The 13,548-nt window shown below is 34.9% G+C and overlaps 1 protein-coding gene and 1 non-coding gene across 7 annotated transcripts in view; both read left to right on the top strand.

Moving 5' to 3' along the window:
* CPLANE1 (ciliogenesis and planar polarity effector complex subunit 1) overlaps window positions 1-13,548 on the top strand; it is a 155,384-nt gene that overhangs the window by 59,101 nt on the left and 82,735 nt on the right. For 4 of the 6 annotated variants that reach the window (XM_074202095.1, XM_074202100.1, XM_074202096.1 and 1 more), the window contains 4 exons: window positions 2,446-2,609; window positions 3,167-3,327; window positions 6,179-6,261; window positions 7,582-7,661. In XM_074202095.1, the coding sequence (XP_074058196.1) occupies window positions 2,446-2,609; window positions 3,167-3,327; window positions 6,179-6,261; window positions 7,582-7,661 (488 nt within the window). The remainder of the gene's footprint in view (window positions 1-2,445; window positions 2,610-3,166; window positions 3,328-6,178; window positions 6,262-7,581; window positions 7,662-13,548) is intronic. The other 2 variants (XM_074202099.1, XM_074202098.1) reach the window with 2 other exon arrangements.
* Window positions 3,766-3,870, top strand: LOC141503760 (U6 spliceosomal RNA). The gene has a single exon (XR_012473077.1). It is a non-coding gene; the product is annotated as a U6 spliceosomal RNA (small nuclear RNA).

Raw genomic sequence — 13,548 nt, forward strand, 5'->3', positions numbered from 1 at the left:
ACGTGCATCCTGAGAAACTGGTCATATTTGTTTTCACCATTTCAAGAAAGCATTAATAATAAGGGGTAACATCATAAGCATCTTTAAAAAGGTGGCCTTGGCCTGACCCTTAAGTTCTTTTGAAATACTAAAGTGTGTTTTATAAATAAAACTTAGCGTTGAAGATGTTGAATGCAAGAGCTATAATGACAGAGCTTGACAGCAGTTTGGATCCATGGATGAGATAGAGTAAGGAACTACTCTGAGGAATTGGGAAGATCTGGGAAAGGACTGGCTTTTAAGTAAAAAATACTAAGTTCTAAAGCATCCAATTGGGAGTTGTTGATTCCCAACAACTAGGACCTAGGAGAAATATGTAGGTATGGATACACAGGGCTACCTTTGGGATCTGATGAATTAAAGATTATGGAAGATGTAGAGAAAAAAGAGAAGAGGGTTTTTGTTCTTAGCAAGAGTATTAAATGCTGCAAAAAGATCTAGGATGAAGACTGAAAACTATTGAATTTGGCAATTATAAAGTCATTGGCAATATTGGAGAGAGTAATTTCAGTAGAATGGTAGGAAAGGAGACCAGATTACTGAAAGGTTTAGTGCTCTGCAAACTCAGTATGAGTCTTCAGTGTTATGTGGTAGCTAAAAATGCTAATGTGATCTTGTGCTACATTAAAAGGGACAGGGCTTCTAGAAATAGGGAAGTAACATGATCCTACTACTTTATTCTGCCTAGAATTGTCTTGGAGTATTATGTTCAATTCTCAGCCTAGTTTAAGCAGTATATTGATAAGCTGGAGGGTGTCCATAGAATGACTATGAGATCTGTTGACTTATGAGGATTGATTGAAGTAACTCATTCTATTTAACTAGAAGAAGAGAAAACTCAAGGGAGAGTGACAGCTATTTTTCAAGTCCAAAGAGCAGTGGTGTGGAAGATAGATTAGATTTGTTTTGTTTGATCCCAGAGGATAGCTCTGGGTGGAGATTTCAAAGAGGTACATTTATACTCAATTGCAGAAAGAAAGCTTTCTAATATTGAAAGCTGCCTGAAAATTGAAGGGCTTACTGAAGAGTTTGGTGGGTTCCCCCCTTCTTGAATGTCTGATTAAAACCTGAAAGACAACTTGTCTGGTATATAAGAATGAGAATTTTTTTTTTATGTATAGTTTGGATCAGACGATTGCTGAAGACCATTCCTCTCCCAAAATCTGTGATTCTGTGAAGGTGAATAGTGGGGGTGACCTCAAAGTTGAGAATTGTTGAGGAGGAATTAATGGTAGGTCAAAGAGGGCAAAGGATTTAAGGGTATCATTTAAGAGTATCAAAGGATTTAAGGGTAATGTGTCAAGACTGGGAAGGCAGGAAGGAAATTAATTCATTATAAGACTTGGAAAGTTGAAATGGATGGGAGGGGCTCAAGATCATGGTGAGGACAGAGAAAGATATTCTCCCTACTGTATGACTATGGGGCAGTTTGGGCTTGGCTTTTGGGTCCTATACTTGGGTTCTTTAGAGGTGATACTGAACTGAAATGTAGTGCCAGTGTTAGACTCATGTTTAATTGGGATGGAAGGTCCAAGAAGCAGTGGAATTTTCAGAAAATGTTAATATTTATCCATTAACTGGGATATAGCCCTGCTTTTATCTAGAGCATTATGTCCATTGTAGCCTGTGTGCTGAAGGCCTCCCTCATTGTAATCTGTATCAGTTTTCTTATACCCTATCCAGTTCTTTACTCCCAAAGGCTCTGGGAAAACCTTCCCTGATCTTCCAATGTATAACTAATTTTACCCTCATGTGATCTCTTAGTACTTTATCTAGTTCTTATACACTTATCTAAATCTAATATGTAATATATTTAACTAAAACCTTTTTTTTTCTCCTAGATTTTGAGGATCTAGAGATTTCCTTATTTTTCCTTTCCTCCTACAGTGTCTAATGATGCTCCTTATATAGTTAAAAATTAATGTTCTTTGAGCAAATTAATAAGCACAAAAAATGGGAAATTTACTTTTCTGTTGTTTCATCCTGAACCGAGTGGATTTAGATAGGTAGTGACAAGTTAGTGACACAATAGTGCATATTTCATTGTTTCTGTGAAGCTTTAAGTTTGATTATCTATACAATGTCCTCTGTTGTTTGATTATTATTAACTTTTGTAGAGTATACTGGGATAAATCCTCATAACTCCATATTAATTCTTATGAGATAAGCAAACTTTTACATAAGTGCAGAATTTGATTAAATAATGAGTCAGTGAGGTACAATAGCTAGAATATTATATTTGGAGTGAAGAAGTCATGGACTCCTACCATGTGACCATAGCAGTTGATGGAAGATGCTAGAAGGATTTCCATATGGAGCAAATTACAGATCTTTGAAATATCTATCTACTTACAATTAAATATAATGAAAGGTACAGTAATATACATTATAAATATTTTGTTTTAGGTTCCAGAGAAACATTACTCTGTACCTTCTGTGCTCATGCCTGACAATAAACACAATATTGAGAAAGAAAGAAATATAGCTACTGACTGTCCAGCATCAGGACCAACTCCGAATGAAATTCAGGAAGTCCATAATATTGCTGGATCTAATGACAACTTTTTGGAGTAAGTTTTTAATTAGAACGTCCATTCAGTAGTAAAGGTGCATGAGAAGAATTTCTGGACTTGAGACTGAGGGTAATAAATGGTTGATTTTTGCATGTCTTTGAATTTTAATAGTAAGTAGTAAGGACCCCTTAACAACTCCTTTTAAAATGACCATTTATTTTTCCTGTTATTTGTTTTTGCTTAAATCTTTCTGAACAATAGATATGATTGAATGTTAAAATTTATATATATGACCTATAGGATTACACAGAAACTATGAGTAATCAATTTTTAATAAAATTTTTTATTTGTGAAAGTAATTGAAGTTCTTGTAGGATATGTAATCACTAAAAAATGTCAGAAAAGACTCCTTTTTGAAAGTGATCAGGTAAGTTAGACTTCTCCTCATATATGAGTACAGGTCTTTTTACTTTTTACTACTTTTATCTAAGAACATCTTTTCTGCCTTTCAGAAAATAATGACTAAACTACTTTGAAAAAAGTGTTTTCATAAAAAGCTACATTTTTGACTCTAAGACTAATTTGTAATTTTTTTCCTGATACATTTCTATCAGTAGAATAACAACTCAATCAAAACATCCTGAAATAAAAGAACTTACTGAGAACATTTCTGTTACTCATGTTACTGCTGAAGTATTTACAGATTTTGATGAATGTCTCCTAGAAGAAAGGGAAACATTCACACAAGAAGAAACGAAAGCTCCAGACTGTAGAGGTAAGTTCATTTAGTAGATAACCTATTAATTCTGCTGTTATAAATTTTATGATAATTTAAAACAAATATTTTAGTTACTATATTTAATTTTGTCCAAAGCTAATTTTAAAGTTATTTTGATGATTATTAAATAGTTTATTAACTTGTAGACTTTTTTTATTTTTAGGGGTTTTTTGGCATGGTGATGGGGGTTAAGTGCTAGCTGCCCCTCCCCACTGCGCTACCTAACTGCCCCCTTGGAGACATATTTTTGCTGAAAATATCTTAACTACTTCTATTTTCTCCTGTTATACCATTACAATATATTTTAGACTATTTTTTTGAAAAGGTATTATCACTTAGATTTTGTGAGCCAATTGGTCAGGATCCCTAGATCTGAAGCTTATAGAACTTTAAAAATCCAGATTATTGCCAGCCCAGTGACTAGAAGACTCATGATTGCTTACTTCAAGCACTTATATTAAAATTAGAACTATACAGAAAAGATTAGCATGGTCCCTTGTGCAAGAATGAAGCCTTGCATATGTTTACCAGCACATCCTTCCTGGTCAGCAGGATTGTAAAGATAGTTACTTTTGAAAGTAACTCTGAGGATGGCTAGGTGGCACAGTGATAGGGCACTGGCCCCAGAGTCAAGAGTACCTGAATTCAAATCCAGCCTCGGACACTTAATAATTACCTAGCTGTGTGGCCTTGGGCAAGCCACTTAACCCCATTGCCTGGTAAAAAAAACTTAAAAAAAAAAAGAAAGTAACTGTGATAGAAATGGTGATTGACCGTAGTTCCAAAGGATTTGTGATGAATCAATCTCCATATAGAGAGCTGATGGACCCAGAGTGCAGATGAGGGCATATTTTTGCTTTTTGAATATGGCTAATATGGAAATATGTTTCCATAACTATAGATATTCATAATAGATTTTGTTTTTCTTGCTTTCTCAATGAGGGAGAGAATATGAAACTGAAAAAAAGAATTATAAGTAGGTAATATTCGGGAAGGATTGAAAGAGAGTGAAAGAAATTGAGTTTTGTTTCATTGGTTTTCATGGAAGTGGAGATCTTACTGAAGAATGTCTCCTTGGGGGAAAGAGAGAGATCTGTAAATCAAAATGAGGACCTTACAGGGAGTATAATGTCCAGGGTTTTGTATTTGTTTGTTTTATTTTTTAATTTGCTTTTGTGTGCATTGGGGTTAAGTGACTTGCCCAGGATCACATAGCTAGTAAGTTTCAAGTATTTGAGGCTATCTTTGAATTTGGATTCTCCTGACTCCATGACCAATACTCTTATCCACTGTGCTTCCTGGCTGCCCTGGGATTTGATATTGGAGACAATACTTATCTTGCCTCAGGAGAAAGGGATTCAGAAAAGGGTTTTTGGGGGCAACTTTTGTCCAGAGGAGTTGAAGGGTATGGACCCAGGGAAGAGATTTCATGACAAATAGGAAAAAAAATTATCGTGTAGAAGAGCAAAAGGTAGAAAGGTTTTGCACAATCAGAAATGTAGGAAAATTCCTTCCATGGGATAGTACCACTAACTTCTGTCATCTGTAGGAATTGATATTTCTGAATGTGAGGCATAATAAAAGAGAAAGCACTTTTAGTACTGTGATATTAGGGATACCAGTTATAAAGAGACATTGTAACCTTGAAAAAAAATTTAAAGGTATTTGTCATTGATGGGTTAGACAAGAGATGATAGAATAGAAAGGTCAAAAAAGTCCTTTTTAGGTTTGGGAGACCTGAACATGCCCCTAAGGAGTTGAAGAAATTTGGTTTTCTCCATCTTGGACTCTCAGTTTTGGCCCAATTAGACTAGTAGCTTGCAGTTCCCTGAATTTGACTTTCTGTTTCTCATCCTCTTGTTTTTGCACAAGCCATCCCAATGTGCTTCTTCATCTGTTTCCTTCAGAATCCTCATCTTTCTTCAAAGCTCAGCTCAGTGGGTAGCTAGGTGATGCAGTGGATACAGCACTGGTCCTAGAATCAGGAGTATCCTTGTTCAGATCAGTCCTCAGAAACTTAATAATTACCTAGCTGTGTATTCTTGGGCACGTCACTTAACTTCATTGCCTTGCAAAAACAAAAACCAAAAAAAAAAAAAGCTCATTTCAGGTTTCACTTGGTGAGACTTTCATTGTTTTGCCTAATTTCTTAATGGTCTATCCTTAGATATCTTGCATTTATGTATCTGTATCTGTATGCATTCATACATATTCATATTTACTATTTACACATACATTCATATACATACATGCACACCTATATTCCTATTTCTTCCCACAAAGAATATAAGCTCTTTTAGGGTAGCAACAGCAGCTGTTTCTTTTTTATCAATGAATTTGCAGTACATCTCAGAGCACTTTGGTACTTAGTGAAATAAAAGTTTGTTGGATTGAATTGACAATGTATGACAGAAGGGATAATTGCTAGAAAACATTTGTGAAGTGGTTGACAAAATGGAATTGAGGATATATGTAGAGAGCTTTAGTAAGAGAGATGACTCTTTTATAAGACAAGACCATGGGAAAGGAAAATGATTGATGATAATGAGTAGTTTTAAGGAGTAGAATATGGAGGTTGAAAGATTAGATGCCCTTATTTCTCAGTGAAGTAGAAGGCCATCCATTTTATTTTAAGTGGTGGGGAATGGTGGTTTGAGGAGAGAGTAAAAGTTTTAGAATGGTCATTGGGACAAACCTGATGTTTCAGTAATCAGACTTTTAAAAATATTCCTCTGACAGTTTTCAAATGTTGACTCATTTGATTTTCCATTATTATTATTTCAAGCGTTCTAAAAATCTACTGAGTTCTAAGATAATCATTTCCTCTTTTTTGGCTGTCTCCATCTAGAGAACTCTGAAGAATCGTTTGGAAGTCTAAAAACAAAGGACACTTCTGTCAGTCCTAGGCAATTAGAGAGGCAATCAGAAGAAGTAAGTCAGGTTGCATGTGGATGACATAAGTTGACTATTGTGTTCATGGCCCAAATGTATATACTTAAGAGTGTAAACATATCATTAAAATCCCACTGCATCTTATTTTTAAAATTATTGATCAAAAGAATCCCATTGCAGTATTTTTCCTTAAAATTGTTTAATCTTTTAATTTAATGTTGAAATTTTGTTTAAATTAATGTTGAAAGGGTCTTTTAATTTAAGTTAATGAAATTTAATTTTTTGAATTTTAATTTTATAATAACTTCAATAATTGAATATAATCATTGAAAGTGACAGATATCTTAAGTGTCAGGCAAAAAGTATATTTTCTCTAATGTACATTTAGTGTACTTGTGTTTGTTATGTATTCTTTCGTATCTTAGAACTTTTGATATTCATCTGAGAGAATACTTAATTCACAGTTAGAATGAATATATTTTTAGATAGTTTACTGCTTGAAAGAATTCTTAGAAAATGACCATATATCATATTTTTGAAATTAGGAACCATATATCTGTGTGAGAGGAAGAATAATTATTCCATTATTTCTTTTCAGTTAACTTATAAGCTAACCTGTCCTGCAGTTATCCTATCTATCTTTATCTTATCTGTCTGTCTGTCTGTCTAACCCTTTCTCTCTATATATAGATCTTAATAAAGGGTCAGGTGGCAGATTAGGCAGTCTAAATAAAACAAGAGCATGGTTTCATAAACCATCCATTTTAAATGCTTTCTTTTTGTGTTCATTTCACAAATGTATCTAGAGTATAAACATATTAAAATCTCACTTCATCTTTTTAAAATTATTGTTATTAAAGGAAACTGAGACTTGGCATGGACCATTTATTTACTTGTTGGAATTTAGTTGTTCTAGGGGCAGCCAGGTGGCACAGTGGATAGAGCACTGGCCTTGGAGTCAGGAGTACTTGAGTTCAAATCTGGCCTCAGACACTTAATAATTGCCTACCTGTGTGACCTTGGGCAAGTCATTTAACCCCATTGCCTTAAATAAAAAAAATTAAGAAATTAAAGAATTTAGTTTCTCTAGGGGAAAGGGTCTTAACCTCTTTTATGTCTTGAATTCCTTTTGCATTTGGTGAATTCTATGAATGCCTTGTTAGAATAATATTTTAAAATTAGAATTACAAATAAACCAAAGGTTAATGAAAATACAGAGAGATGTAAATTTTTTTCTTTTCCATGTTTAATATCCCAGGTTAATAGGTTGTTCATGAAGCTAAGTTAGAGTTGTGATGCCCATGGCCCTGTGTATCTAATTGTTCTTTAATGCCTTTCTGTCATCTATTATTTTTTTAGCAGCACTCCTTAAAAAAAGTTGAGTGTCCATTGCAAGAATCAGTGGAAGAACTGGTGAAAACATCATTTGAGCAGAAAGGGTAAGGTTTTTAAAAATATTTTATTATTTTTTTAACATTTTTTTTAAAATTTAAGGCAGTGGTGTTAAGAGTGACTTGCTCAAGGTCACACAGCTAGGCAATTATTAAGTGTCTGAGGTCAAATTTGAACTCAGGTCCTCCTGAATGCAGGACTAATGCCTTATCCACTGCACCACTTAGCTGCCCTAAAAAATATTTTAAATGATCATAATAACTGATTCATTGAGTTCAGTGAAGCTTTTTTCCCTCAATTTTAAGTATTTTTCTTTTCAAGGCATGAAGATCCCTATTAGTGTAAAGTCTTTTGAGAGATATATTTTTGTTGAAAAAACTCCAAAAGAGATAAACCACAACATAGTTTTATAAATTCAGCAGATGGGTGCTGAAGGAACATGCCGGGCATGTTTCTTTACTATAGGACGAAATCTTTTTTTTTTATTTTTTATTTTATTAAAGATATTATTTGATAGGGGCAGCTAGGTGGCGTAGTGGATAAAGCACCGGCCTTGGAGTCCGGAGTACCTGGGTTCAAATACGGTCTCAGACACTTAATAATTACCTAGCTGTGTGGCTTTGGGCAAGCCACTTAACCCCATTTGGCTTGCAAAAACCTAAAAAAAAAAAGATATTATTTGAGTTTTATTTTCCCCTCAATCTTCCCACCCCCCATGGAAAGCAATCTGTCAGTCTTTACTTTGTTTCCATGTTGTACATTGATCCAAATTGAGTGTGATGAGAGAGAAATCATATCCTTAAGGGAGAGATAAGAAGTCGAAGAGATCAGACAATAAGATAATTGCTTTTTTTCTAAATTAAAGGGAATGGTCCTTGAACTTTGTTCAAACTCCATGGCTCTTTATCTGGATACAGATGGCACTCTCCTTTGCAGACAGCCCAAAATTGTTCCTGATTGTTGCACTGATGGAATGAGCAAGTCCTTCAGGGTTGAACATTACCCCCATGTTGCTGTTAGGGTATATAGTGTTTTTCTGGTTCTGCTCATCTCACTCAGCATCAGTTCATGCAGATCCCTCCAGGCTTCCCTGAAATCCCATCCCTCCTGGTTTCTAGTAGAACTACAGTGTTCCGTGACATACATAAACCACAGTTTGCTAAGCCATTCCCCAATTGAAGGACATTTACTTGATTTCCAATTCTTTGCCACCACAAACAGGGCTGCTATAAATATTTTTGTACAAGTGATGTTTTTACCCTTTTTCATCATCTCTTCAGGGTATAGACCCAGTAGTGGTATTGCTGGGTCAAAGGGTATGCACATTTTTGTTGCCCTTTGGGTGTAGTTCCAAATAGCTCTCCAGAAAGGCTGAATGAATTTACAGCTCCACCAACAGTGTAATAGTGTCCCGGCTTTTCCACAACCCTTCCAACAATGATCATTATCCTTTCTGGTCATATTGACCAATCTGAGAGGTATGAGGTGGAACCTTAGAGAAGCTCTAATTTGCATTTCTCTAATAATTAATGATTTAGAGCAATTTTTCATATAGCTATGGATTGCTTTGATCTCATCTGTAAATTGCCTTTGCATATCCTTTGACCATTTGACAATTGGGGAATGGCTTTTTGTTTTAAAAATATGTTCTCTTATATTTTAGAAATGAGTCCTTTGTCAGAATCATTTGTTGTAAAGATTGTTTCCCAATTTACTACATTTCTTTTGATCTTGGTTACAGTTGTTTTATCTGTACAAAAACTTTTTAATTTAATGTAATCGAAATCATCTAGTTGGTTTTTCGTGATGTTCTCCAACTCTTCCTTAGTCATAAACTGCTCCCCTTTCCATAGATCTGACAGGTAAACTTAGTCCTTGATCTTCCAATTTGCTTATAGTATTGTTTTTTTATGTCTAAGTCCTGTAACCATTTGGATCTTTTCTTGGTAAAGGGTGTTAGGTGTTGGTCTAATCTAAGTTTATTCCATACTAATTTCCAATTATCCGAGCAGTTTTTATCAAAGAGGAAGTTTTTATCCCAATAGCTGGACTCTTTGGGTTTATCAAACAGCAGCTTACTATAATCATCTGCTTTTGCATCTAGTCTATTCCACCGGTCCACCACTCTGTTTCTTAGCCGGTACCAAACAGTTTTGATGACTGATGCTTTATAATATAATTTTAGATCAGGTAGGGCTAAGCCCCCTTCTTTTGCACTTTTTTTTCATTAAGTCTTGACTTTTTATTTCTCCATATGAATTTACTTACAAATTTTTCTAACTCATTGAAGTAATTTTTTGCAGTTTTTATTACCAGGGCACTAAACAGGTAGTTTAGTTTTGGTAGAATTGTCATTTTTATTATATTAGCTCTACCTACCCATGAGCAGTTATTTAAATCTGATTTAATTTGTGTGAGAAGTATTTTATAATTGTTTCAAAAAAGTTTCTGAGTCTGTCTTGGCAAATAGACTCCCAGGTATTTTATATTGTCTGAGGTTACTTTGAATGGGATTTTTCTTTCTAGCTCTTCCTGCTGTATCTTGCTAGACATATATAGAAAAGTTGAAGATTTATGATGGTTTATTTTATAACCTGCAACTTTGCTAAAATTGCTAATTGTTTTTAGGATAATTTCTTGGGATTCTCTAGGTAGACCATCATGTCATCTGCAAAGAGTGAGAAGTTTGTCTCTTCCTTCCCAATTCTAATTGCTTCAATTTCTTTTTCTTCTCTAATTGCTGAAGCTAACATTTCTAATACAATATTGAATAGTAGTGGTGATAGTGGGCATCCTTGTTTCGCCCCTGATTTTATTGGGAATGCCTCTAGCCTCTCCCCATTGAATATAATGCTTGTTGATAGTTTCAGATAGATACTGCTAATTATTTTAAGGAACAGTCCATTTATTCCTACACTCTCTAGTGTTTTTAATAGGAATGGATGCTGTATTTTGTCAAAAGCTTTTTCAGCATCTATTGATATGATCATATAATTTCTAATAGGTTTGTTGTTGATATGATTGAGTATACTAACAGTTTTCCTAATATTGAACCAACCCTGCATTCCTGGGATAAATCCTACTTGATCATAACATATTATCTTAGGGATAATTTGTTATAATTGTTTTGCTGAGATTTTATTTAAGATTTTTGTGTCTATATTCATCAGGGAGATAGGTCTATAATTTTCTTTCTCTGTTTTAACTCTACCTGGTTTAGGTAACAGCACCATATTGGTTTCATAGAAAGAGTTAGGCAGAGTTCCATCTTTCCCTGTTTTTCCAAAGAGTTTATATAGAATTGGAACCAATTGTTCCTTAAGTGTTTGGTAGAATTCACTTGTGAATCCATCAGGCCCTGGAGATTTTTTCTTAGGGAGTTCAATGATGGCTTGTTGAATTTTTTTTTTTCTGAGATAGGGTTGTTTAGGTATTTAATCTCCTCTTCATTTAACCTGGGCAACTTATATTTTTGTAAATACTGATCCATTTCACTTAGATTATCAAATTTTTTGGCATAGAGTTGGGCAAAATAATTTTGAATTATTTAATTTTCTCATTGGTGGTGAGTTCACCTTTTTTATTTATGATAGTAGCAATTTGGTTTTCTTCTTTCAAATTGACCAAGGGTTTATCAATTTTATTGGTTTTTTTCATAATACCAACTTTTGGCTTTATTTATTAATTCAATAGTTTTTTTGCTTTCAAATTTTATTATTTTTTTATTAATTTTATTTATTTATTTATTTTTATTAATTTTATTAATTTCTCCTTTAATTTTTAGAATTTCTAATTTGGTATTTAATTGAGGATTTTTAATATGTTCTTTCTCTTATTTTTTTAGCTGTATGTTTAGTTCGTTGATTTCCTCTTTCTCCAATTTATTCATATAAGCATTTAAAGCTATAATATATCCCCTGAGAGTTGCTTTGAATGAATCCCATAGGTTTTGGTATGTTGTTTCATTATTATCATTATCTAGGGTAAAATGGTTAATTCTTTCTATAATTTGTTTTTTGTCCACTCATTCTTTAAAATGAGTTTATTCAGTTTCCAATTTGTTTTGGGCCTATATCTCCTTGGCCCAATATTGCATATGACTTTTATTGCATTGTGATCTGAGAAAGATGTATTCACTATTTCTGCCTTTCTGCAGTTGATCATTAGGTTTTTATGTCCTAGTACATAGTCAATTTTTGTATAAGTTCCATGTACTGCAGAGAAATAGGTATATTCCTTTCTATCCCCATTCAGTTTCCTCCATAAGTCTACCATATCTAATTTTTCTAACAATCTATTTACCTCCTTAATTTCTTTCTTGTTTATTTTATGATTCGATTTATTTAGATGTGAGAGCGGGAGGTTGAGGTCTCCCACTAGTAGAGTTTTGCTGTCTGTGTCTTCCTGTATTTCTTTCAGCTTCTCCTCTAAGAACTTGGATTCTGTCCCACTGGGTACATATATATATATATATATATATATATATATATATATATATATACACATATATATTCTGTTTTGAAATAACTTTATTATATAACTTTATCCCTCCCTAGGCTCAGCGGGCTCATGCCCTGGGGGCTCCTGCTTACTGGCTTCTGCTTTGGGTTCCTGGATCTGGGATGCTGTGGCCATGCTGCTCACTGCGTGTCCTGAGGCCTAGCCCAGGCCTCATGTGCTCGCTCTGGCAGAGGTCTCCCCGCTGTTCCCCCAATTTGTGCCCCATGCTCCCTGGGGTGTAGGTCAGGAAACTCCCCTGCTGCTGTGAGCCCCGGCTCCCAGCCCCATGGGGCTGCCTCTAACAGGCTGAAGTTCCTTTGCTCTGGTGGGCCATCCCTCAGACCCCATGGAGCCAAGCCTTTCTGCTCTTTTCCAGGTTACCTTGGGTTGGAGAACTGCCTCACTGGATCCCTCTGTGGGTTCTGTCTCTTGAAAATGAAGTTAGAGTCCTTAGTTTATAAATTTTGCCCCAGAGCAACTAAGAGAGGGTCCTCTCCTGTCACCATCTTGGCCCCGCCCCCTTTTAAACATAAGATTTATTTATTTTGAGTTTCACAATTTTCCCCTAATCTTACTTCCCTCCCCCCCCCACCTCCAAAGGCAATTTGTCAGTCTATTTACGTTGTTTCCATGGTATACATTGATCCAAATTGAATGTGATGAGAGAAAAAAAATTATATCCTTAAGTAAGAAACAAAGTATAAGAGATAGCAAGATTAGACAATGAGATATCAGTTTTTTTTCCTAAATTAAATGTAATAGTCCTTGGTCTTTGTTCAAACTCCATGTTCTTTCTCTGGCTACAGATGGTATTCTTCATTGCAGACAGCCCCAAATTGTCCCTTTTTGTTGCACTGATAGAATTAGCAAGTCCATCAGGGTTGGTCATCACCCCCATGTTCCTTTTAGGGTGTATAATGTTCTTCTGGTTCTGCTCATCTCAATCAGCATCAGTTCATGCAAATGCTTCCAGGCTTCCTTGAATTCCCATCCCTCCTGGCTTCTAATAAAACAATAGTGTTCCATCACATATGTATACCACAGTTTGCTAAGCCATTCCCAAATTGAAGGGTATTCACTTTTTTCCAATTCTTTGCCACCACAAACAGGGCTGCTATGAATATTTTTGTGCAAGCAATGTTTTTACCCTTTTTCATTATCTCTTCAGGGTATAGACCCAGTAGTGGTATTGCTGGGTCAAAGGGTATGCACATTTTTGTTGCCCTTTGGGCATAATTCCAGATTGCTTTCCAGAAGGGTTGGATGAGTTCATAGCTCCACCAACAGTGTAATAGTGTCCCAAATTTCCTACAACCCTTCCAACAATGATCATTATCCTTTCTGTTCATATTGGCCAGTCTGAGAGGTGTGAGATGGTACCTCAGAGAAGCTTTAATTTGCATTTCTGTAATAAGTAACAATTTAGAGCAATTT

Source organism: Macrotis lagotis, chromosome X, assembly GCF_037893015.1.
Source record: "Macrotis lagotis isolate mMagLag1 chromosome X, bilby.v1.9.chrom.fasta, whole genome shotgun sequence".
NCBI lineage: Eukaryota > Metazoa > Chordata > Mammalia > Peramelemorphia > Peramelidae > Macrotis > Macrotis lagotis.